Consider the following 27557-nt stretch of genomic DNA (forward strand, 5'->3'; position numbering starts at 1 on the left):
GGAGCGGCTGGGCCCGTGAGCCATGGCCGCTGAACCTGCGCGTCCAGAGCCTGTGCTCCGCAACGGGAGAGGCCACAACAGTGAGAGGCCCGTGTACCGCAAAAAAAAAAAAAAAAAAAAGTATTTGTTTATCTTTCTAGATGAACCTCAGAATCATTATGCAAAGTTCTACCTAACCCAACACCCAACTCCCTGACCAATTTTTTGTAACATTTTTATTATAATTCCATAAAACATAATTAATTTCAGAAAAATTGGCAGCTTTACAAAATCAACCTTCCTATCTAAAAACATGACACATTTCTCATTTGTCAAATCTCCTGGTCACACAATTAAGGTTAGAGGATCTGGAGTAGAGTGTAGGGGAGGGGGGTGGAGGAAGTAGGTAGTGGGGTCAATGTCTTCTTCTCTTTAAAATCTTGAATATAGAAGTCACTCAGTTTAAATAACATCCCTTAACAAGACATTTTAGTAATATGTGTTCCAGTATCAGTCTAAAAGCTTAAGATGGTAATTTATGGCGGTGGTAGAATCCACTGGTTCTTCATCCATTTTCTTTCCTTCCCCCACTCACCATGTATATATTGGAGGCATACAACGTATCGGGTTCTTTTTAAGACTCTGAGTACACAAAGACCAATAGGACATAGTTCTGCACCCTGGACCTATACTATACAATACAATAGGGCAAACGATACAGCAGTGATAGTGAGGGGTCTGGGAGCAAAAGCAAAAAATGTGATCTATGCCTGAGGCATTTAGAACAGTCTTTTTATATATATATATAAATTTATTTATTTATTTTTGGCTGTGTTGGGTCTTCATTGCTGCACGCGGGCTTTCTCTAGTTGCAGTGAGCGGGGGCTTCTCTTGTTGTGGAGCTCGGGCTCTAGGCATGCGGCCTTCAGTAGTTGTGGCGTGCGGGCTCAGTAGTTGTGGTGCGTGGGCTCAGTAGTTGTGGCGCATGGGCTTAGTTGCTCCATGGCGTGTGGCATCTTCCCAGACCAGGGATCGAAACTTTGTCCCCTGCATTGGCAGGCGGATTCTTAACCACTGTGCCACCAGGGAAGTCCCAGAAGAGTCTTTAAGAGGAGGTGATGTTTGAGCTGGATTTTGAAGAATAAGTAGGAACTTCCCAGGTAGAGGGTGGGAGAGTGGGACCTGCTGTGGTTTCAAGACAGAATAGCAGAAAGGGTGACTGGAAGTCACAAGAGCACAGGCATGAGGAAGTGTGGCCTGGCTGTGGGGGGGACCTGGGGGTCAGTGGATGGAGAGACCCAAGACCAGTTTTGCCCACTTCTCAGTTTCAGACCAGGGTCAGGCCCAGACACTGGTGTCAGGGGAATGAGTGCATGGGCGACTTGTATGGGCCTATGGTAGGTCTCTCCACAAGATGTAATAATTGAAGTCCATCATTTTTATTTTATATATTGATCTTTTAAAATCTCTGATTAGAAATATGTATGATTAGGTAAAAATAGAACCATGGTTTATATTTCACCATCTATGTCCCTGATTTGTGACCTTTAATAGTTGTGCCACGTTTTTGACAAAATGCACCCCCCCACCCCAAACAGTGCCTTTGATTTTATGCTTGGAACCAAAAGTAGTAGAATAAAAGAGCTCTATTTCCTATACGATTATTATTCTAATAATAATTTTTAAAAAGTAATGGGCATATCGGTGCAGAAAAAATGAATATCTTGTACCAAATAACAAGGACTCAGTTCTAATTACGTTATTTTTTTCACTTCCACCATCACCAATGACATGGACTTCGCCTGGACATTTTGAACAGCAAAACCGCGCAAGACGACCACTCCCACCCAGGAGCAAAAGAAATCATCCTTATCAAAGTACAGTACATATTGATTAACTCTCTTGAAAACTGTGAATTTTTTTTTTAAGCAAATATTTCTTTTAGCCTTTCTTTAACATACGTACCATGTATCCACACCCACCGTTAACAGATGCCGGAGGTAGTGGTTCTATGTGCTCCTGAGGTGACCAAGCTCTCATAGGCCTCCCTGCATCCTTTGATGAGGGCCTACAACTGCTATCTGCAGAAACTGCCTGCGCCCTGCGTCTTGGGTCTTTGCCTCTCAGAATTCACTGCCCAGTTGTTTGAATCCACTGCTGACTTGTGTGTTTGCAATTTTACCATGTCATTCAAAATTGCTGCAATGAGACTATAAAGCATTTTTTGTTTCTTCCCTTATTTGATTATTGACTCATTTATACTCATTATTTCATAAATTGGTAGTTCTCAACCCTAGCTACCCCAGGGGAGCTTTTAAGAAAATATATTGATGTTTAGGATGGGTACACCAGCCCCAAAGGAAGGATCTGGGCCAGCACTGTATTATCCATGACAAAAGCCAACACAGATACTGTGCTCTGAATTCCAGGGGCTCTGGGGTGACTGCACTTCTGTGGCATTTAGGAGTCACTGTTTTGTTGTGTTTTTAATTAAATTTTCATTTTGAGATAATTGTAGATTCACACGCAGTTGTAAGAAAAAAATACAGAGAGGCCCCACTACAGTTCACCCAGTTTCCCCCAATAGTAACATCTTACAAAATTGTAATATGATATCACAACCAGGATATTGACATCAACAGAGTCAAGACACAATCAAATACAGAATATCATAAGGATTCTTCATGTTGATGCACACAGTAATACTCAAACGTCACATTCATTCTCTCAGAAAGCTCACCACTCTCCTAGTTTCTTTCATTTACTCAGCACATATTTATTGAGTGCCCTGCAGGGCCAGCAATAAATAAAAGACAGTCTCTGCCCTCCAGGGGCTTACCATCTAGTGAGGGAGACAGACGAGGAATTTGTCAGTTACACTATAATGTGATAAGGCCATTGGAAGGATAAGCTCAGGGTGCCACAGGCATGCAAAGGAAGGACTCTCAGCCCAGATGAGAGGTGAGAGACTCAGAAAGCAAGGGCGGGATCAGTGAACACCCTCCAGATCAGGTGGCATCTACGCTGCTCCTGGTGAGGAGGAGGGGTCAGTGAGGACACTCTGGAAGAGGGAGGGGCCTTCTGGGACAGGGGTGACGGCGTTTGGCTCTGTTCAGAACGGCTGGGCCGCAGGGTGCAAGTGGGTGAGGCTCGAGGGGTAAATAGGTATTGCATCATGAACAGGGAAGCAGTGGTGCCATCCAAAGGAGTCTATGTTTTGTTCCAAGTGCCCTGGGGAGCCACTGAGGGTTTTAGCAAGTGTGTGACAGAGACCCAATCAGATCTGCATTTTAGAAAATTGGATATGGTGGTATTTTAAAGAATAAAATGGACAGGGATGAAACTAGAAATAAAATGGACAGGGATGAAACTCCTAAATGGACAGGCCAGTTAGGAGCCTGTTGTCACAGTTCATCAGGTGAGAGATAATGGACTGCCTCAACCAGACAGTGGCAGCGGGAACGAAGAAGGAAAGGCTGTGGGACACATCAGGGAAGTGGTATTGACAGGCGTCCCCTATACTTTGGGGGAAGTGTGAGGAAAAGAGAGTGGCCACAGACAACTCCCAAATTTCTAGTGTGGCAACCGGGTGTATGATGTTGTCATTCAATGATATTGGGAACACAGTAAGGGGAGCAAGCCTGGCAGGAGGATAAAGAGTGTGATTTTGGATGTGTCTGTTTGAGCTCCCCAGGGGACACCCAAGTGGATACTGGTGTCCAGTTAGAGGCTGGCCATTGAAGTCCAGAGCTCAAGAGAAAGAGAGAGAGATGTGAGAGTTAGTATATTAGCAGTGGTTGAATCTGTGAGAGAGGATGAGATCAGCCCAAAAGAATGGTTAGAATGAGAGGCAAGAAGGCTGAGGAACCAGAGACCCAAAGAAAAGGAACCCCAAAAGGTAAAAGTATCAGAGAGGTGGGAGATTGATTAGAAAATGCTATCACTGAGTTCAAGAAGAGTGGCATGGACAGCAGTACCAAATGCTTTCTCAGGGGATGTTTCCCAAATATTCATTTACTTCTATGGCCCTTTCTCAGTTTTCCTACAACTTATTTCCAATTGCCTAACGGGCAGCTCCAGGTAGGTTATTTTGTCCCCTCAAACTCAACATGAACAAAGCAGATCTTAATCCTGTTCTTATCCCATCCTTTAACCGTTTTCCTCCCTGTTAGTGCAACCTCCATTATTCCAGGCTCACAAACTACAAGCATTGGAGTCATCTTTGTCTCTTCTGTTTTGGCCCCAGTAGCTCTATTCTTGGTTACCATGAATTCTTTCTTTCATGCATCTCTAGATTCTCCTCCCAAGCCCCACCCATTTACTCACTTTTCCCATCATCACTACCCTCTACTTGAAAGTGTTACTTACCTAGATCACACCAACAGCCGCCTTACTCTCTCCTTAGTCCCTGCCCCTTTTAATATTCCAATCATTTTCAATTTATCCTTCTTAAAGGATTTTTCCAGAGCCACCTTGCAAGCCATATAATTATTCTTTAAGGATGTACCTCATCACCCACCCACCCCCAACCAACATTTCCTCAGCCTGATCAGAAGATATTTTAAAAGGTAAAATCTACTCTTAAAAAGACAAATATTGTGTTACTTGGAACACACGTTTTGTTTTGAGCACTAGAGCACATGTTTAGTTTCTCAAGAATACTGCCTTAAAAAGGACAAAGCAGATGTAGCAATGTAGATTGTCATGTGTTTGTTTTTTCTAAATTTTTTTAAAATTTGAAATTTTATAGATGCACCTCAAATAATTGGTATCATGTGGCATGGCCCTTCCTTGTGGTCTGTTTGCATATGTCACCCTTGTCTGGGACTGAATCTGATTTTCTTTTGCATACTCATGGAATCCATGGATTCCTGCAATCAGCAATTCCCTAAAAGGCTAAACAGGCTATTGAAAAGAACTATGTTACCGTTAGGTTCCAAAGACAATTTAGAAATGAAAGCAAATCTGTTGACAGAAAGTGGCTCAGAAATCAGGCATTTTCTTTTTCTTTTACAGCCGAGCTGAAAGTATCAGTTCAGAAGACAGTTCGGAATTCTTTTTAGATGATGATATGGACTATGATCTGGTAACCAGATTATCTTTCTTGATTTAAAAATTGTGTTTGGTGAAAAGTATAAATGCTCATTTCTTCTTTTGAAATTAAAATGTCCTATTCCAAATATTCCACAACTTTCCAGAAGAAAATATGATTTTGATACTGTTCTCCAGTTATATACAGTTCATCTTTGTCATCAGACATTTAATGAAAAATAAATGTCAGGACTTCCCTGGTGGTCCAGTGGTTAAGACTCCGTGCTTCCACTGCAGGGGGCATGGGTTCCATCCCTGGTCGGGGAACTAAGATCCCGCATGCTACACGGTGTGGCCAAAAGATAAAAAAAAAAAAATTAAAAATAAATAAATAAAGGTCTATAAGAAGGTAACAATTTAGGAGATATACATTATCTACAGTCTTCCTATAAAAATAACCACCTTCTGACTGTTTATCATTTTATTGGGGCTTGAGGTATGCTGGGTAGCTGGACTGTGAGATAAATTGACCTTCAACAAAACAGCCCTGTATGGCTACAACCCTGACTTTGAGCTAATCCCACACTATATACAACCACAGAAACTCAAAACGAATGAAAAACACTTGAAAACACCATCCATGTATTATGTATAACATACCTTATCCAAGTCTTTTTTTCTTAATTGTAGGAAAAACATAATTTACCATCTTAACCATTTTTAAGTGTATGGTACTCTAGTGTTAGCTATAAGCACACTGATGTGTAACAGACCTCTAGAACTTTTTCACCTTGCAAAACTGAAACTATACACCAACTGAACAACTCCCCTATGCCCACTCCCTCTAGCAACCACGTTCTACTTTACATTTCTAAGAGTTTGATTACTTTATATACCTCGTAAAAGTGGAATCATGCAGTATTTGTCTTTTCATGACTGGCTTATTTCGCTTAGTCTCATGTCCTCATGTCTTCCAGGTTTATCCATATTGTAGCAAATGACAGGATTTCCTTTTTTTTTAAGGCTGAATGGATATACCACATTTTCTTTACCCATCCATCCGTCTATGGACATTTAGGTTACTTCCACCTCTTGGCTATAGTAAATATGATGAACATGGGTGTGCAAATATTCAAGTCATCTTGCTAATAATTAAATTTACTTAAAGTAATATAAACTTATACTTAAAATTTTGGAAAATAGAAAATCATTAAAATGTGGGGAGAAAATGACCTCCACTTAGCCTCCTGTCTTTCTCGTTCTTCTGTTCCTCTCCCCTTACCTTTCTGTAGACCTGCCTTTTCCCTTTTTCCTGCCCTTGCCTCCTCCTCTGCTCCATCCCTTCTTCCTTCTCTTTTCCTCACCCTCTTCCTTTTCCCCTTCCCTAACAACCTTGATCTCCCCCCAACACCCAAAGTGCTCTCTTCCTGAAGGCCAGCTCTCATGTGGAAATAGGCTCCTTTGTCAATCTCTGCCCATGTCTCCCTCATAATCAGAATGGTATTCCTTTACCCCCCTGTTTCTTCCCTAGATGTCACATGTACACAGGTAGCATGTTTTTAAGCGAATTATATTCTTCATTATTGATTGATTAGGAGCCAGAACTTTATTTCAAAGAACCCGAAGAGTTACTTCAGGTCCTCACAGAGCTGGAAGAGCAGAATCTTACTTTGGTACAATACTCCCAAGATGTAGATGAAAATCTTAAAGATGTAAATAAAAAAGAAAAACTTATACAGGATAAAATGTAAGTCATTAAAAACAAGTAGACTTATTCTATTAACCGATTTCTAACCAGAGATAAAGTCCAACTCATTTATGTATGGCCCTTCCTTGTGGTCTCTCTGGATTTAGGATGGGATTTTTGTTAATAATAGTTTACACTGAAGAGTGGAAAAGGTAGAAGTTATATTTACACAGAATAGACTGGCTTTAGTTTAATTTTAGTCCCTACTTTTCACTTGTCAAAATATTTTCCTAGCTAGCAATAATAAAAGACAATTTAAAAGATTAAAAAGAATTGAAATGTCACCTACTGCCTTAATTTTTGTTCATTACAGTTTTATGCTAGCATCTGGCTAATCAATTCATGCTTTGGATAATGCTAATAAATGCCTTTTACTTGGCTGTGACTCTCAGCAAAAGTTTTTTTTGTGTGTGACTTAAATATATCATTTTATAATGTACATATTGATATATCAGGGCTACTATAAAAAAGGATTTCTGTTGGGAAGGAGGCTGGATTTGATGACTCACAAAATTCCTTTCTACTCTAAAATTTTATATGATTACAATTTTGGAAAATAGCTTCAAGTTGCAGAGAATAGACCTTTATATCTACTCATTCTAAAAATGTGTAGAACCTTTTTTGGGAAGAGTCTTCTGGATCAGAAGACAGCAATCATTTTAAATAGTTAAGTCAAACTACATTGAACTTTGGAACATATTAACTTGTTCATAAGTTAAGAACCTAAAACCATAATCTCATAATCACCCAGTAGACTACTGTATCCTTTTAATCCTTGTCTCTTCTCTCCCAGTCCTCAGTGTATGGGGCCCCCGCCCTGACAATATGATTTGAGGGGATGGGGTGGGTATGGTTGGGCAGGAAAAGGGGATCTATATCAGAATCTCTAAGTGAGTAGTCAGGAGTCTGTACTTCACCCAGTGGCTCCTCAGATATTCTGATTATCAGCCAGGTTTGAGAACGCTGACATACTAGGTCACACAGCTTGGGCTCCCGATACCTCAGCTCTGCTGCTTTCTATTTGGGGGACTTGGGGGAACCACAGAAGTGGGGGTGGGGTGAGAAAAATGCTTCCTGATGGAAGTTAAAAAGCATCTGTGCATTTATTTTTCTCACTTTAACCTGAAAAGTTGCATGTACTTTGTCAATGTCTTAAAATATAAACTTGTATTTGGCTTGCTAGACATAGGATGTTGACACATGATCTGGAGGGAGTGCTGAAGCTCCTGACTGATGGCTTATTTCACTAAACCACAAATTACAGACAAGGGTCTCTTTCTTCTTTTGCAATAGAAATACCAACATAGAGTTTCTTTTGGAACACAAGGAAATGCTTAAGGTTAACTGTGTAAGAGAAGAGGAAAAAGCAGCAGAACTGGAATTAAGGTCCCGGCTATTTAGTTTTGGAGAATGTAATTCAGATGCTCAGGTAATCATTCTTTGCCTGTAGTAATTTTATTTTGGCTCATGATATTAATAATCTGCATTCCCTGTGTATTAAGCATTGGAATAGGGGAATTAAAGCAAACCACAAGTCCCAGGTTGATGATGGAGCCCAGAAAGCAGCTTGGAAATAATTACCTTGTCAATATGTAATAGCTAATTTCACAGTAGATAGAAAGCATTTAAATTGGCATTGGAGTTCTCTTAAAATGTTACAAAGTATGATGCTGAGATTTCCCCGCCTATAAATACATTTCTTTTAGTCAGTATACATATTACCATACATATGAAGTATTTCACTACCTGTGATCATTTTGGTATTAATTTGAGGGGCAAATAATTAACAGAGGAATCACTGAATCAGCACTGAAAGGAATTATCTTCCCAACAGTGAGCTTGTAATAGATTGTGGCCTCTTTCGGGTCTGCATAGATCCATGTGTGCTTATCTGTTTGCGTGCTGGTTTCTCCCAGCTCCATGCAAACCCCAGGGTAGGGGTTGTCTTACCCTATCTAGTCAGCTAAGTTTAGTGTCCTCATAAAGTAAGTGCTCAATAAATGTTTGTTGAATGAATGATTAGGTTAGTTTTAAGACCCATAACAAACTCCAGCTAACATTGGTTTTCTTGTAAAAATCTCAAATGAATAAAATTCAAAACTCATATGTGAGACTAATATCACAATTATAGTTATGAACTTGATTTTCAAACACAGGTAGATTTAAGGGGACTCTATCAGAAGATGACTATGCTCCCCTGCCCATAGGTGGGCAGGGTTATAAAAGACAAACCTGTTTATGGCTCCTTCACAGCCCACATTTCCTAGGGTGGCATAACACCCGGAGGTAGGAGGGGATAGGACTGTGCACTGCCAGGGCAGGAAGTGTGATGACAGCCACCTCTCAGTTCTTCAATGCTGGGGGTTTTTTTAAACCTTTTTTTAAATTGTGGTAAAATATACACAACATAAAATTTACAAGTTAACCATTTTAAGCGTACAATTCAGTGGCATTAAGTATATTTGCAATATTGCATAAGCATCACCATTATCTATTTACAGAATTTTTCATCATCCCAAACAGAAACTCTGTACCCATGAAATAATAATTTCCCATTCCCCCACCTTCCAGCTTCTGGTAACCTCTGTTCTACTTTCTGTCTCTATAAAGTTGCCTCATATATATGGAAGCGTACAGTATCTGGACTTCTGTTTATGGCTTATTTCACTTAGCATGTTTTCAAGGTTCATCCATGTTGTAGCATGCATCAGAATTTCATTCCTTTTTACAGCCAAATAATATTCTGCTGTATTTTTATACCACAGTTTGTCTATCCATTCATCTGTTGACAGACACTTGGGTTGTTTCCACCCTTCAATTCTGTTTTAAATAATTCTGAAGCTGAGTAACATGAAAAATGTCAGGTAAATATCAGTGGTATCTCCCCGTGCCCTCCACCAAGCCCCTTTCATCCAAATTTAGGATGGCTATGAAAAAAAGTGGCATTTCAATACTCAAACTTTGAAGCAACCAGAGCCCTAAATGGAGAAGATAGAATTGATCTGAAAATTACTTTTTTAAAGACTATGACATTTGGGTCACAAGTGTAATTTTGGCATCCGTGTATTATATACTCTGGGAAAATGGAGCTAATAATTCACAGTGTCTCCCAAAAATGTGAAATGTTGGGGCAGAGAAGCAGAGGCAGAGCAGGACAATTGGCAGGGGAAAGTATTCTTTTCTAAGAATTTTCCAGCTTCCCCACTCCCATTCTTTTCATATGTTGAAATGTGCAAAACATAATCCTTTATGAGTGAATAAGCATAGCTGTGTCTAATTTTAATATTCATAAATTATCATAGGTATTTTGGAGCTATGAGTATTTTATTCTTTCAAAATTTCCACACTCTTAACTGTACTTAATCCCCTAAAAACATTTTTCCTTGATTCAATATTTTACTTTTAAAATAAAATTTTAAACTCAACTATAATGTAACACTGAAAAGTGCACAGATCCTAAGTTTATCTCTCAAGGAATTTCCTCAAGGTGAACACACCATTACCACCCCCAGAAGCCTCCCGCATGCCCCGTTCCAGTCTCTGCCATACACCCAAGATGACCACTATCTTTACTTCTCTCACCATCGATTAGCTTTCATGTTTTTGAACTTTATATAAATGGAATCATGTAATATGTCTGGCTTGTCTGGTTTCTTCCTCTCAACATTATGTTTGTGAGATTCATACATGTTGTTTTGTGCAGTTGTTTATCGAACATGAAATGGAATGTAAGCTATTCCGTTGTTCAATTTGCAGAACGTCCTCATCTCTCGTTTTATCGTTCTTGGGCACAGGGAGCTAATCAAGTTCAATTGCAAAAGTTGTTTACAGTCAGCACTCAGCAGAACATAACATGGATTAGAATTACAGAATCCTTGAGTTGGAAAGGACTTTTAAAGGTCATCTAGACATCTACCCCCTCGCCTATCCAGTTTTGATACAACTATTTCTCCTAATCATTGCTCTGGTCAGATCACTTCCCATTCACTGCTGAAGGCATCCAGAGTTCGTATCCAGTATTCTGAGCCTTTCACGGTCCTGTCCCGATCCTGTCCCGCTACACAGCAGGAAGCAGCATCTCCTCCCACTTCTTGCAGCCTCTCTTGGCTGCTCCTCCTCCGAGGTGCTCTGGGCTGGGCCCGCCATCTGGTGGCAGCTCCAGGGATGGGACTGATGCTTTACTTCTCTGTCATCTGTAGGCCTGTGCCTTGAGCTCCCTTTTTCCTTGTCCTTCTGCTCTGTTGGGCCAGGCCCTCAATCTCTTTTTCATACATGAGTATTTTCTTTAACCTCATTCCCCAATCCTACTTCTTACACTGTTCTTAACTTGTTATCTTAATAAAATATCTCTACTTGTCTTTTCCTCTCCTGTTTGACAGGCAGAACTTAAAAAGAAAACAAGACATGCTGAAAGGTCACTGCCCATCCATCTCTAAAGCTCTTTCTAAGTGTTCAAGAGGTTTCCCCACAAAACTTCCATCAACTTACTAATCATTCTCATATTAAAGATGTTTTCTCAGAATATATATTTTTAATGACCCACATTACAGTAATTTTTTCCATATCCAAGTACAATATTTTAGCCCCTTGATGAGTTATACTTTTTTCCTTTTATATTTTTCTATACATCTAAAGTTTCTAAAAGGAATGTGTTAATATAAATAGGAATACAATAAATGTTATTTAGAAAGGGAAAGAAAAAAGCTTTATGGCAAATAGGACTTTTGCTTTTTTTTACTTTTTCCTTTAACATTATTTTGTATTTCTCCAAATTTCCTAGAAGAAGCATATTTTAAATATAAATAGGGAATACAGTAAGTGTTACTTTAGAAGAAAAACGGGGGACTTTATGGCAAACAGGACCATCAGAAAGCTTGTTAAACTAGGTGGGACAGACAAGCTGTTTGAAGTAAACTATTGGTAACAGATCTTGACTTGTAATTAAGTGTTGGTGGCTCTGTAATGAGTCTGTGGTTTCAGGAGGGGTCTCCCATGGCTCCTGGAGCTACATCTGTCTTGAGGATTATTTGTCCTTGGCTTTATGGTGATTCTCATCTTCCTGAGCAGAAGCAGGAATGAGGGCAGGATGCTACCTGGAGAACGATTTACTTTGCTCAGTTTATTGAGATCCTTTCATCTGCGAATGCCGGGTACACACTGGAGAGACAGAAAGTTTCCTTACGGTCCCGAAACATGTTACCTACAAGCTCGAGCATCTCTACCAACAGTTAAAACGGCACAGTGGCCAGGTACAGGGATCAGCAAGGTTTGGCCTAAGCCTCTGCTTAGACTGGAGTACTAGAATGGCTTCCCAGTGGAGAGAATGAAAAAACTCCTCAAAAGATTTTACAGGCCAGCTTAGGAATCTGTTTGCTTGTAACTTTTTTTTTCCTTAGAGAATGCATTCATTTAATCAGCAAACATTTATTAAGTGCACAGTTATGTGCAAGGTGCTGCTTTAGATATAAGTGTAAAAATAAGAAATAGCTCCTGCCTTCCAGGTGCTTACAGTCTAGGAGGGGAGATAAGGCATGTATGCAAATAACTATCATACAGGATTATAGTTTTAGCAAATTAGAATAGTAAGGGCAAAAAAGGGAGCTCACACACTGTGCTGCTAGGAAATGCGTTAGAGTGGGGAAAAAAAGGATTTAAAATGTTTATGTAGTGTCTACTTGAATGAGAATGATACAGAAAACATTCAAGCAAAAAGACAATCTGTCCTATTAAGTTATTTTTATACCTAGACTGAAATATTTTTAAAGAAAATAATCCAAGGTGTTACTATAGTAATGATCTGACTATAAATTATAACATAAATTCAATGCTGCATTTTCTCACTGTTCTATGTTGTACTAAAGTTTTTCTTTTAAAAAAGGAAATACTTAGAACATAAAAGCCTTTTTCATTATAATATAGTAAAAGGGAATTTTACGTTTATTGAATGAACAAGAAAATGGTAATGAAATTTTATGTTTTCTGCTCTCCTTTTCTTCTCAACCTCAGGAAAAACTGATAGACTCTCTTAGTAAAAAAATTAATCAAGTATACAAAGTCTGCATTGGAGATGCTGAGGTTGGCAGCCTCAACCCAGTTCAAAAGCTGGTAAAAGTAGAGTCTCGCCTGGTGGAACTGAGTGATCTCATTGAATCCATTCCCAAAGAAACCGTGGAGGCAATTGAGAGGATGAAACAGAAAGAACGACGGCAAAAGTACAGTCACTGTCTTATGATATAAATGTAGTGAAAGACTTAATGAGAAGCTGTTTTTGCTTGGATTCCACACACATTAAGGAAGTCTATTATACAGCAAGTCTCTATTATACGCAATATAGAGACACAGTGGAATCAAACCCAGCCCTGCCCTCCTCATGGAGCTATTATTTAGTGTGGAGACACATAACATCCATATTCTTACGAAATAAACATCTCGTTATCAATGGTAAAACGAGCACTGTGAAGGAGAGAGTTCATCAGGGGCAAATGACATAGTTTCGGATGGGCAAGGGGTCCTTCTAGCCTGAAAAAGTGAATTTTCAGAGTGAATATTCACTACTTACATGAAAATTTTCAAAGGGCTATAATGTAGAAGGAGAACTATACTTGTGGTGAAGGGCCCAAGACTAGAATTAGGAGCCTTTCATTGGAAAACTACAGGGAGACTCAACCTATGAAGGAATTGTTTGAAAGTTAGAGCCATGTAATGAGGGTTTTCCTCAGTTCCTAACTGCCAACACTTACATACATCACATTTACTCATTAACTCATTTATTCCTCAAGATAATCTCATGAAGATTGCCATCCCTGGAACACATACCACCACCCTCACCTCCACCCCTGCCCAGCCCCCATGTCCCCACATCTTTGCCTAGCTTGGGGCCTTTCCCGGAGAATTCACTGATTTAGAAATTTCCATACCAAGTTAAATAAGGATTTTATGTACATACTACCTTTGAGGCAATGATTATTATAAATATAATATGATCCCTAGTATAATGTAGCATATAGAGAATGCTTATAGGTGGAATAATGTTCTTGTTATAGCAAAAAAACATGTTGGCAGGCATACTAGAACTATGGCTATGAGCATGGGCATTAGAGCTGACCTGCCTGGGTTCAATCCAGGTTCTGCCATTTACAACTTTTGTGACCTTAGGCAGGCCACACAACCTCTCTTAAGTTTCAGTTTCCTTATCTGTAAAATGGCAGTAATAATGGAACTTATCTCACAGGGTTGTTGTGAGGATTAAATTAAATAATCTATGTAAAGCGCTAAAGCATGCTTGGCATATAGTAAGTACTCAAAGAGTAGCCATTAATATTAGATACTTTGTTACTGCTTACATTACTGGGGTGGGGGGGATATGGTTTCCTCCATATAAAAACAAAGTCCAGAATATATTAAGGTGATCCTGATGGGATTTTATTGAATATGAAGCAATTTTTTTAAGAAATCATAAATGAAAATCACTCCTTCCAGAAGATGACCTTTGACTAATTATACTAAGAGCATTTGCATCTTGTAATTACTACTATTTCCAGTAGTGATACATGAACCTAATTCCAATTACTTATCATTCTTATCAAAAGGAGAATTTTACTGGATTTTTCCCATGGTTTGGAGGCACCTAACATAACACCTAATTTTGCATAAAAAATGTTCAGTGAATGTTACATTGATAATTATATACATCCATACAAAAGCTATCACTTGTCCAGTGGTTATTCTGTACCAGGCATTGGACTAGACAGTTTGCATAAGTCAGCTCATTTAATTTTATCCTCATAACAATTCTGAAGAGAACAAAGACAAATACTATTTCTTGGCCTTAATTTGAGGATAACATTCAAAAAGATTTACTGGAAAGTATGTTTTTGTGGTTATCCATTGAACTATATACACTTGTGATCTGTGTACTTTTCTCCACATTATACTTCAATAAAAAGGTTTAAAAAGAGGGGGAAATAGCTGGAAATTAATTCAAGTGGCTGCCATACGGATTAACTGCGAAGTACCGAACTGTAAATGGAGTGATGAGAAAGCTTTGCTGAGGTGCTTGTTTTAGACCAAGATTTGGATAGATTTTACTTCTTCCAAAATGGTGACATGCATTTTCTTCCCATTTCAACACAAACAGGATTTGTTGTTGAAATTTCACCTGAATATTCAAAACCCATAGATTTGGGTGAAGATGAAGTATTATTTTCATTTAACCTTAAAGGAAACTTTATAATATTTACATAATTCTTTACCAAATAGTAATGATGTAGGTCTTTTTTACTTTCTGTGATTTATAGTTAGAACAATGTCTTCCCCTCTTGACAGGTTGCGTGAAGAGAAAGTGAAAGAAAAACAAAAACACCAGGAGGAAAGGCTAAAAACTGCTCTGGAAAGAGCAGGAGCACAACCAAAGAAAAAGGTTTGTGTTTTGTTATTAATAGGTTCCACTACATCAATGTGTGAGGGCTTCTGTGGTGCAAAAACAAAATACCTAACTCATCTAATTTATCCAGGTTAAACTTCAGTAAGATTGCTAACAGCTTAAATTGATCTCTCTCTGGTTCCTTGCTACTTTTAGAATGATTCAAATTACTGGTTCTACAGTTCTCCATTAGACTAACTTTTTGGTAAAAGAAACCTCTCCCCTCTCCTCTTTTTCTTTAGCTCCAGGTGCCATGAAACTAGAGAATTAAAAAAATAATAGTAAGTGAATTACATATTACTGGAAGGGTCTTTTAATCCTCACACTGTAAAAATAATGAGACTTATAGTTGAAGTTAAAATAATTTACCCAGAGTCACTTCAGATTTAGCAGCAGAATCTGACCAGAAGCCAAGGTTCTTCATATTTCAAGATTACCTGTTCAGTAAGTTTAGAATTGGGCAGTCACAGAGTGCACGTGGTCTATGACTCCCCCTAGGTGTGAAGAGCCTTTTGTTTCTATATGCCACTCTCCCTCCTCTGAGCTAGAGTCTGAAGTATGTTCCAGGAAGGCAATCTCATAGTTAACTGCAAAGCTAATATGGACATTGATTCTCACCATAGTCACAGCTAACCTATAGTGAATGCTTCTGTGCCTCACAACCAGCCTTTGAGGTAAGTACTTAAAGTTCTGAAGTATGGTAACTGTTAATATGTACTATGTCAAAAAGTGATGATTAATTTTATTTAAATAAGCATTTCATCTTTAAAAGGGTCTGTACTTATCTAGTTCAACTCTGCTTCTCTTGAGAAGTTCAACTCTAACTTCTCTTCTTCTAAGAGAGAATTAACCATTCATCACCCTGCTACATGTATATACTATTATTTACTAAACTCACCAAATTAAAGTGATTATTTTTTAATATATCCATCTTTCCTTTTAGACCATGAATGAGTTTTATGACCTTTGTATCCCCAATGCCTGGCACATAGTGGACACTCAATAAATGCTTACTGAATTAACAGACTAAAAATGAGAATGAAAACTAAATCTGGAAGAAAATTGGAGAAAGAATGTTGATAAGTCAACAATGTATGAAGACCTCTGAAAGAAGATTTTACTCTTTCAGAGGACATTTAGGACATTTCATCACTGGCAATTTTCCCAGACAGAAATTAATAACAAAGGTTATCAAAGGAGATCATCACCAGTGAGGGAAAAAATATGACATTAGGAAAGGAATTCAAGGATTCCAGTCGTCTAAGGATATTTTTGTTGTTATAATGAGGGGAGGACTGCTAGTGCTATTTAGTTCTCTGGAGTCAGGAATGTCAAACATTCTGCAATGCAGGGGACAGTCACACACAGGGTTGGTGCCCCTTTTGAGGCACAATGGAAATGTCCCATCAAATTTCATGTCTAACAGAACAGTTTTCTTATACATTTAATTTATAGAAATTCAGATATAAAGGCAAAACAAAAAATAAATAAATGAATAAGGAGAAGGGGGAGAAAAGACTCAAAGAGAAAGATTAGTATGATATACTTGAGTATATGCTCCAGAGAGAATAAATAGGTATGAACTGGGGTATTCCTAAGCCTCTCCTGGTGGGACCAAGAGCCAACAGGATTTCTCGTGCCTAAGAAAATAGTACATGGTTTTCTCAAGGTTTTGTTTAACAGGATTTTTTTTTTTTTTTTTTTTGCGGTACGCGGGCCTCTCACCGCTGCGGCCTCTCCCGCCGGGGAGCACAGGCTCCGGACGCGCAGGCCCAGCGGCCATGGCCCACGGGCCCAGCCGCTCCGCGGCACGCGGGACCCTCCCAGACCGGGGCACGAACCCGCGCTCCCCGCATCGGCAGGCGGACCCTCAACCACTGCGCCACCAGGGAAGCCCTAACAGGATTTTTAAATGCCAGTCAGCTGTTGCTTAGCAGAGGAAAGTGGTCTCTTTGAACCAATGGAGTAGAAATTAGCTATGGCAGTTACTGAGAAATGAAGTGTTGGCCTCAAACATGGAGTTTCTCTAAGCTTAGCATACCTGAAACACAAGCTATCTGATGACTTTATCTAAATCCTCCCACTTGCCCATAAAACCTAACTGCCCTGTCTTCTGCATACCATGGTGCTCCATTCGTTACTTAACTTTGCCTGCATTTGGACATCCATTAGGTTATCAATCCCTTTGTAATTGAGATTATTATTTACTATTTTAAACTATATTATTCTTCAGAAAAATCAAGTTAATATTAGTATTTTAGTTACACTTCAATAGAAAATGGTTAGATGAAAATATTAACTACTTTTTCTTTTGTTTCAGCTGGGAAGACAACTTATGTACCGCTCAAAACCTCCATCTGCTAACAAACATGAACTACTTTTAGTCAAGGATACAAGAACAAAATCACTGGAGGAAGAATATTTTTTCACTTGAATAGGAGCAGTAAGACATTTATAACCAGAATGCTTTAGGCATATTTTGCAGATTTTTGCTTTTCAGTAATGGCAATATTCTGCCCCACACACAGGCCTAACCAATTTCAGGAAGACAGGTCCTTACTCTAAAAGGCTCTTAGGATTGGAAATGGGAGTTATTTTCTTTTGTTGAAGACCTTTATTATCCACATCCTAACCATTATTCCATATAGCTAAACATTTATACTTTCTGTTGTCCCAGGTGGGGATACACATCCAAAGTGACCTTACTGATGTAACTGTATGGTGAATGACCATTTAAGTGCAATAATGGCATTCTGACAACCTAAGACTTTAAATAATCTTTTTTTTTTTCAACCAGTCCACAGGAAAGTTCATAGTGTCAATTTTATCACTGTGGAGTATACATTTTAACAATGTGCAACTCTAAAATACTGATTTGAGGAGTTTAAAACTTAAATGAAAACTACTAGATTATGTTCTCATGAGAACATAATGAGACATAACCAACCATGAGACTGATTTTTAATTCACATTAAGGGGTTCTGTTCAGAAAACTTAATTCTCTTAAGTGAACAAACAATATGTCTTCAGCCTACATGTCAGTTCACAATTTCTGTTGTGTTCTATACTCAAAACCATCTTAATTTTCAGGTGACGTTTCAATTTTAGCTGTAATGTGCATATCATTTAGCTCACATTGATATAGAATTAACATGTAATTTATTGACTAGTAAGTAAAAGTCTGTATTAACTCTAATAAAATATTTAACTTTATATGTGTCAAAAGTGGCTCAAAAATAACTCTAAAAGAAACAGTTGCTTTTAAAAGGTCTCAGTTAATATACAATTACAAGGGATAAAATTGACTTTCATAAACATTTATAGAGCATATAAATAAATTTCCCTTATAGAAAAAAAATACAGCATTGGGCTTACATGAAAACCAACTTGAATAAAGTTGGGTGGCTTTTAAAGCATTAGTTCTGTGAATAATTTTTCAACTGTTTCAACATCTGACCTCTGCATGTAAATATCTGAATATGAATAGCTCACAGTCAAGTTGAAAAACAAACAAATCTTTATTGTCTACAAATATATATAAAAAAAATTCCCCCCGAAAGATGCTATTCTCTCATTTCCCCATCTTCTTCTTCTTCTTCAACACCCCTGATATAAAGGACATTATTACACCTGTAAACAGAAAAACAGTCCATTTTGTTGTTCCAACAAGAAACCATATAAGATCTGAATTACGACGTTTATTAGATTTTTTCATTACAAAAATATTAATGCTAAAATTACAATACATCATTTCTTTCTCTTTTAAAAAAAATTTTACCTTTGGTTTGTTAAAGAGCACATGACACTCATTTTTATATCATGCAGTTGTTATAAAATGGTATCTTTATGATCTTCCAAAGGGAATAATGACTAGAATTTGGAGATGTGAAGCTAGTTCTAGAAAATAAGTGTAATACGAATCCCTAATAGCAGCCAGACCCACCTAAAATTCAAAACCAAGCTCTTGCAACTAAAACCACTGAAAAAGGTACAGTTAAGAGCTAGAAAGTTTAATATCAACACTAGAAAAACCTTAAGAATGAACAACTCCCAAATATTTAAATCTGCTTTGACAAGTTTAACAATTTCAAGAATCTTGAAGTCTAGTTGTAGAATGTTATGTTAAAATTAATAGTGATTAAAAAAAAGTAATTCTGAGATTGGGGCACTAATAGTTTATTTAAACAGGTATTTTTACTGCTCACCAGTAACTCCTTATATAAACTACTGATGTTTTGTTACCTTATTAAAACTTCACCCAGATGTCCAGATAATGCTCCATCTATGTATTCTTCTGTGTTTGCAAGCTTTAAATAAAAAGAAAATATATTAGTATAATCACACAAGAGGAAAATAGTATTATACACCTAATATTGGTGAGAGAACTTATTAACAGAGAACTTTCGGTACCAATGACTCACATTTACCTACAATAATTAGAAGATTAGTTTTCTATTACTACTGTAGTACTTTTTGGTTTCATATAAACATTCAGTAAAGTTAACATTGATGGATGTAGAACTGATATATAATAAAGCTCGTTTCAACACAATTTTTTAAATCTCAATAATGTAATATTTCTTTCTATTAAACATTAAAACAACATGTCAAGGAAGACAGTCTCCAATTTATGAATAAGCTGTGAATAATTCAGGTCTAAAGAAACAGACGTTAACTTTTCTCAGAGTAATAGCATTATATCATATTGAGGAACCCAAAGGGTACAAAAGCTATGGCTAAAATACCAAATACTCTTATATTAGTCAACAACCAAACTAAAGAACTGAATAAGAATTTTTAAAAATTATGTGCTAATAAACAGGAAAAAAATAAGTTCTTAAGAGGAGGTTTAATTAAGAGTGACCTTTATAGTTACTTTAGAGAACTCTATTATTTCTAATTTTACATCAAAATGTTTAGCTTTCCTTTTACATGAAGATAATAAACTTTACTTATAATTTAAAAAAATTACAATCAGTGCTACTGGGACTCACAAAAGAAATGAACAAGATAGAAAGGAAACAGGGAAGTTTCCTTCATTAACTAGGCAAGTGGGCAAAGGGAAAGAAAAATAGGTCTTAGAGAGGATATAAGGTAAGGCATTTAAAACATGTTAATGAATTAATAATGCTACTGGATATTATTCCTTCTCCTATAGAGAACAAAAAATAATCTCTTATACTCAGGGGATATGGTTTTGTCTGAAATTGTTGCCAACAATTAGTTTTGTATGCAATAGCTCTCAGAAATAATGTATTAACATCAACTAATTTTTTTTTAAAGTGATTATTTCCGGCAGATGTTCACCACCAACATTTAAACTGGTTTCTAAATTATAATAATGCTCCAAAGGCCTTCTACCACACTTTAAAAAAATTGAACTATAGCTGATTTACAATACTGTGTTAGTTTCAGGTGCTCAGCAAAGTAATTCAGTTATCCCATTTTTCAGATTCTTTTCCATTATAGGTTATTATAAGATATTGAATATAGTTATAGTTCCCTGTTTTATACAGTGGGTCCTTGTTGTTCATCTATTTTATACACAGCAGTGTGTATCTGTTAATCCCAAGCTCCTAATTTATCTCTCCCCCACTCCTTCCCCTTTGGTAACCATAGGTTTGTTTTCTGTCTCCGAGTCTGTTTCTGTTTTATAAATAAGTTCATTTGTATCATTTTTTAGATTTCACATTTAAGTGATATCATATGATATTTGCCATTTTCTGTCTGACTTCCTTCACTTAGTATGATCATCTTTAGGTCCATCCATGTTGCTGCAAATGGCATTACTGCATTCTTTTTATGGCTGAGTAATATTCCATTGTGTGTGTGTGATACATATGTACCACATCTTCTTTATTCACTCATCTGTCAATGGACATTTAGGTTACTTCCATCCATGTCTTGGTTATTATAAACAGTACTGCTATGAACACTGGGGTGCATGTATCTTTTTGAATTAGTGTTTTCTCCAGATATATGCCCAGGAGTGGGACTGCTGGGTCATATGGTAACTCTATTTTTTGTTTGTTTGTTTGTTTTTGTGGTACGCGGGCCTCTCACTGTTGTGGCCTCTCCCATTGCGGAGCACAGGCTCCAGACGCGCAGGCTCAGCGACCATGGCTCACGGGCCCAGCCACTCTGCGGCATGTGGGATCTTCCAGGACCGGGGCACGAACCCGTGTCCCCTGCATCGGCAGGCGTACTCTCAACCACTGCACCACCAGGGAAGCCCACTCTATTTTTTAGTTTTTTTTTTTTTTTTTTTTCCGGTACGCGGGCCTCTCACTGTTGTGGCCTCTCGCGTTGCGGAGCACAAGCTCTGGACGCGCAGGCCCAGCGGCCGTGGCTCCGGACGCGCAGGCTCAGCGGCCGTGGCTCCGGACGCGCAGGCTCAGCGGCCATGGCTCACGGGCCCAGCCGCTCCGCGGCATGTGGGATCTTCCCAGACCGGGGCACAAACCCGTGTCCCCTGCATCAGCAGGCGGACTCTCAACCACTGCGCCACCAGGGAAGCCCTATTTTTTAGTTTTTTAAGGAACTCCCCCCATACTGTTCTCCATAGTGGCTCCAGCAATTTACATTCCCACCAACAGTGTAGGAGGGTTCCCTTTTCTCCACACCCTCTCCAGCATTTATTATTTATAGACTTTTTGATGATGGCCATTCTGACCAGTGTGAGGTGATACCTCATTGTAGTTTTGATTTGTATTTTTCTAATAATTAGTGATGTTGAGCATCTTTTCATGTGACTTTTGGCCATCTGTATGTCTTCTTTGGAGAAATGTCTATTTAGGTCTTCTGCCCATTTTTTGATTGGGTTGTTTGGTTTTGTTTTGTTTTTTTGATATTGAGTTGTATGAGCTGTTTGTATATTATCACATTTTAAATAAAATCCAAAATTCTTACAATCCCTTAAAAGGTCTTCCATGACTACCATTCCAATCTTTCTATCATACTTCCTGTAATTCACTCTGCCCTCACCTTCTTGTTGTGCCTTGAAAAGAAAAAGCATGTTTCTGCCGCAAAGCCTTTGCAACTTGCTGTTCCCTCAGATTGGGATGCTCCTTCCCCAAACACTCTCTTTAGTTGCTCACTCAATTCTGGTCTCTGTTTAAATTTACTTCCTCAGAGAGGCTTTCCCTGGCTATCCTATCTAATACTGTACACTCTTGTCACCCTCTTCCATTTCTGCTTTTTCTCCATAGCATCTATCATTACCTGATACCATATCACATTATATTACCATCTCCCATCACTAAAACACAAACTTCTTGAGGATAGGGACTTTTGTTTTTGTTCACTGGTGTATTCACAGTGCCAGGCACATAGGGGCTCTCAGTAAATATTCACTGAGTGAACAAACTCAAAAGCATCACCAATGCGGTTAGTTACTCAGAGATACATTTCATAACTCTGGCAGGTCCACTAGGAAGCCATATTACTTCTAAAACCAAGTATTTGGTGGGTATTCTTTATCCCTTTCTTTTAATGAGATATAGTTCTTTATAAAATTCTCTTTTAAAGTATACAAGTCAGTGGTTTTTAGTATATTCATAAAGTTATGTAATTATCACCACTATCTAAGTCTGGAACATTTTCAGCACAATGGATATAGTCTTCAAATTTCTCTATGGCCTTGGTAAATGATTCCTGCTTAGGGAATTTTCCAGGCCAAAACCATGCTCTATAAGAACTTTGGGGACCTGAGCATTGTCTGTTCAGGTGGTAAACTCTTAAATTAAGGAAAATGTCAGCTTTGGGCCTACAAGTGCTCCTATTAGTACTTTGCCTACTGCACTATCAGTTTGGAATACTTGGGAGTCATGATTGGTTTGACCACCTATCTAGGTACCCTTTAAAGTTCACTCATCAGCCATTAATCAGTCACAAAAATACCTGCGCTTCAGGAAAATATAACCTCAAACTCTTTCTTCAAAAACCTGGCTGAAAACTATTGAATTAAACAACAAAAAAACCAAACACCCCAATTTAAAAATGAACAAAGGACATGAACAGGCATTTCTCCAAAGATATGTAAATGACCAATAAGCACATAAAAAGATCTTAACATCACTAATCATTAAGTAAATGCAAATCGAAACAATGAGATACCACTTCACACTCATTAGGATGACTATTAAAAAAAACAACAGAAAATAACAAGTGTTGGTGAGGATGTTAAGAAACTGGATCCCTTGTACATTGTTGGTGGAATGTAAAATGATGCAGCTGCTGTGGAAAACAGTCTGGCACTTCCTCAAAAAATTAAACAAAGAATTACTGTATGATACAGCAATTCCACTTCTGAATATAGACTCAAAAGAACTGAAAGTAGAGACTCTGATATTTGTACACCTATGTTCACTGAACTATTCACAACAGTCAAAAGGTGGAAACAATTCAAATATTCACCAACAGAAGAACGATTAAAATGAGGTAGAGTTGACCCTTGAACAACACAGGTTTGAGATCGCATGAACAAGCTGATGCAGAACCACGGATACGGAAGGCCAAGTATGGACTCAAGCATCTGTGAATTTCAGTATACCAGGCAGGTCCTGGAACCAATCCCCCAAGGATACTGAGGGACCGCTACACACAATGGAATATTTCAACCATAAAAAGGAATGAAATTCTGATACATGCTACAACATGGATGAACCCTGAAAACACCATGCTGAATGAAATAAGCCAGACACACAAGGACAAATATTGTAGGATTCCACTTATATGAGGTTCCTAGAATAAAGACAAAAAGAACAGTGTTTACCAGGAGGCAAAGGGAATGGGAAGTTATTGTTTAATGGGTACAGAGTTTCCCTTCGGGATGATGAAAAAGTTCTTTAAATGGATAATGGTGATGGATGCACAACCATGTGAATGCGGTTAATGCCACTGAGTTGCACACTTGAAAATGGTTAAAGTGGTAAATTTTGTGCTATATATATTTTACCTTAATTAAAAACAAAAAACAAAACGTGGCTGAAACATTTACAGAAGCTAGTTTAATAGACAAGTAGCCAGTTCATCAATTCTTTTGGTCAGTCTGTCTTCTCCCTCAAGAATTGCTTTTATCGGGCTTCCCTGGTGGCACAGTGGTTGAGAGTCCGCCTGCTGATGCAGGGGACACGGGTTCGTGCCCCGGTCCGGGAAGATCCCACATGCTGCGGAGCGGCTGGGCGCATAAGCCATGGCCGCTGAGCCTGCGCGTCGGGAGCCTGTGCTCCGCAACAGGAGAGGCCACAACAGTGAGAGGCCTGCGTACCGCAAAAAAAAAAAAAAAAAAAAAAAAATTGCTTTTATCAAATTACTTTGATGTTGTACATTTAGCATTCATCAAAAGACTTAAGAATTTCACTGGAAAAGTTTCTCTCAGAGCTAAGTGCTGGGAAAAGTTTTGCTTTTTCTGCGAACTCTAGTGTATTTGTCTTATGGCATTGTGAATCAAATGTCTGAGCTCTTCTTACTTTTAACCGCTAGGAGTCAAATCCGTGCTTGAATTTTGCTTTAATATGTCTCATACATAGTTATCACAGTTACAACACCCTCCTTGGCCTTGACTTTATTCCTGAATTTTGCTCTGTGTTCGTCAATTAAACTAATTACAACTTTGTAAGTCACACTAAACCTTTGAGGAGTCAGGTGAAGAAAAATAAATACAATTTAATGATCTTTGTAACTCTTCAGCTTACCTGCATGTTCATATAGCCATCTACAGACACCAGGTAGCCTTTGTACTCCATTCCCCACTTAAGCTTCACCATTACTGGCTTTCCTGTTAATCCATTGAGGAAAGGTTTGGGATTGAGGGGCAAACTCTGCACAAAGAACAAAAAAAGAACCCAATTGATTATTTTTCCTTAGTTTGGCTTCCATTACCTACTCTCTTCTCTATCAAATCACCAATATTTTATAGTATCCAAATGAAGCAAAACTCTTGTTTCCCTCTCACATTATTACATAATTTTCACTTTTGTTGAAGAGCATCAGAGAAACTTAAATACCCAGTTAGCCAATTTCACCTTCAATCCATCAAGACTTGTAGAAGTATTCATTGTTCACTTAAGAAACACTGAACACCTAATATGCATCACTCACTGTTCCAAGGCCATAAAGAAACAAAGGTAAAGGCAGAAAAAAGAAAAAAAAAAAGCAGATAACAGTCCCTGTCCTCAGGCCCACAGTGGGAGGGGGGAAGGCCAAAACACATGCAAATAGACAATTATTTTGCAATGTAGTAAGAGGAGATATGCTATGTACAAGGGTACCAAACAATCAAACAATCCAGGTTAAAAGAAAAGGAAGAGTTGCCTGAAATAAGTAATGCCTCTGTTTTAAAGGATGAGAGGTATTTCCAGAGGGAAAAGGGCTGATCTGGTGGGGTGGGGGTGGGGGTACCTATGTAAAAGGAGGGAAGAGTGAATGAACAAGGGATCTCAGGGACACACAAATTAGTTTTGTATGAGGCTACAGGAGGAGGCAGGGACAGATCATGCTCCACGATCTTCAACTGAATTCCAGGAGCTAGGACTGGGTCTTCTTTGACTTTGCAGTGCCTCCTACATATGGGCAATCACTTAATGTTTGTTTATTCAGCTAACCGGTAGTACCCCCAGTGAATTCAGACTTTTCTTCCTTTCCTCATCTGCTCACTCATCGGCCAAAGAAAGAAAACCAATAACCTTGGCTACTAAAGCCTCTAGAATAAGCACATTCACAGTGATCTCAAATGGGTCTCCAGTTTTCACTCATCTTTCTCCAACTTATTAGCCACATGGCAAGTATTATTTTTATCATACCATGTCTCTGCTTAAAATGCTTCGATGGCTTCCAACTGCACTTGGAGTGGAACCCAGACCTCCTAAAACGGCCTAAGAGGTCTTGCCCGACCCCATCTCATGACCACTATCCCTGCAGGCGGCTGTGGCTTTCTCAATTCCTCCAGCTAGTCAGGTGTTCCTTCCGGCCTCACAGCCTGTGCTCCTGTTCCCTGAGCTTGAGGTACACACGCTTCCTCCTGCTCTTCACGGGGCTGCATTCCACATCTCTTAGATTTCAGGTTCAATCCCTCCTCCAACGGATGCCACCTGTAACCACTCTTCTAACGTACCTCGGCGCCCCCATCACAGCACCGTTTGCTCCCTTCTTAGCAGTTAACGTTATTCGAAATTATGTATTTATCGTTGTTTGATTAATGTCTGAGTTAACCTAGAGCAGGGTCCGCATCAGTACTTTTTATCCTATATTCCTAGCACCTAGAACGTTACCTGGCCCTGGCAGGCGGCAGGCGCTCAGTAAAGCTTTGCTAAACGAACAGGAGAATGCTCAAAGCCTGGGCTCTGTATTCCAAAGGGCTGCAGGGCCCCCCAACCTCACGGGACGAAAGCGGATTGTGGAGTGTGATAAGTGGGACGTGAAAAACCGCTGCATTTTTACCCCAGCCCTGTGGCCCCAGGCAGCAAGGACACCTCAGGCTCGGATACAAAACGAAGACGGGGAAGGGGGCAGGGGCACTCCTGGGGAGGGGAGCGCTTCGGAAGGAGGGCGCGCCTCAGACACCCAGAGCAGGGAGAAAGGGGCTGGCCACCCGGCGCGCCGCGCCTCACGCGGATGAATGGGAAACGCGCGAACCAACCACCAGGCCCGGCAAGGCTGGTCACCCGCCCTCTCTCTCTCACGGGACGCTGGCCGCTCTCTTTCTCCTTACCATCGCGACTACTGCTGCAGTAGTGGGCAAATGCTGCAGGCTACTCGCCGCCGACCCAGCTGTCGTCCGACCCTCGTGACTGGAGTAGCCACAGCAGGGTCCCCAGCCGCGTAGCTTCCAGAGAAATGGCCGCCAAATAGCAGCGTGACCTTTCACCTCCGACTACCTCTCTTCTGGCTTCTGTGATTGGACGCAAAGAGGTGCGTGCTGATTGGAGGAGGTGGCTGGGCATGTCTCCTGGCAACCAGCTGCGCCGAGTGGGTGCGCGCCTCCATGGCAGTGCACGGGCCTCTGGGAAACCGGCTGCTCCAAGCCAACGGGAGGGTACCTGCGAGGCTGCAAATGCCGTGAGGCGGCTCTGGTTTCTCGTTTGCTCACCTACCTCAAGGGTGCACTGTGTACCCTGTAGAGTGGACGTGATGTCTTGCCAACTTGGCTAGTGGGGGCTTCCTTTGTCCTCGTACACCTGGGAGAACGAATTTGGGGCTCTCGGGTTTCCTCCTCACTTTCCCACAGAATCTGCTGGGAGGTCTCCTCTGACACGGTCCCCTTCTCTCTGTTCTGTAATGCTCAATGCTCATGTCAACCCACTTCAGGGGAAGTGGGAGAAGCAAGACTAGATAGGCTAAGGGACGTGAAACGCACCGAAGTAAGTCAAGTACAGAATA

The 27557-nt window shown here is 39.4% G+C and overlaps 2 protein-coding genes across 2 annotated transcripts in view; one reads left to right on the plus strand and one right to left on the minus strand.

The window, feature by feature from the left end:
• CCDC38 (coiled-coil domain containing 38) overlaps positions 1–18600 on the plus strand; it is a 41269-nt gene extending 22669 nt beyond the window's left edge. Inside the window, exons 7-13 of the mRNA XM_073788336.1 lie at positions 1799–1856; positions 4996–5065; positions 6606–6757; positions 8051–8186; positions 12764–12969; positions 15083–15176; positions 17500–18600. Coding sequence (XP_073644437.1) covers positions 1799–1856; positions 4996–5065; positions 6606–6757; positions 8051–8186; positions 12764–12969; positions 15083–15176; positions 17500–17613 — 830 coding nt within the window. The 3' untranslated portion in view covers positions 17614–18600. The remainder of the gene's footprint in view (positions 1–1798; positions 1857–4995; positions 5066–6605; positions 6758–8050; positions 8187–12763; positions 12970–15082; positions 15177–17499) is intronic.
• Positions 18601–18673: 73 nt separating this feature from the next.
• Positions 18674–27048, minus strand: SNRPF (small nuclear ribonucleoprotein polypeptide F). The gene is made up of 4 exons (XM_019918655.3): positions 26890–27048; positions 24875–25000; positions 19422–19486; positions 18674–18809 (listed from the first exon to the last, which is right to left on the minus strand). Exons 1-4 carry the CDS (start codon positions 26890–26892, stop codon positions 18743–18745), a joined length of 261 nt encoding a protein of 86 aa, XP_019774214.3. The 5' UTR covers positions 26893–27048; the 3' UTR covers positions 18674–18742.
• Between the last annotated feature and the right edge of the window lie 509 nt (positions 27049–27557).

Source organism: Tursiops truncatus, chromosome 11, assembly GCF_011762595.2.
Source record: "Tursiops truncatus isolate mTurTru1 chromosome 11, mTurTru1.mat.Y, whole genome shotgun sequence".
In the NCBI taxonomy this organism is placed as follows: Eukaryota; Metazoa; Chordata; class Mammalia; order Artiodactyla; family Delphinidae; genus Tursiops; species Tursiops truncatus.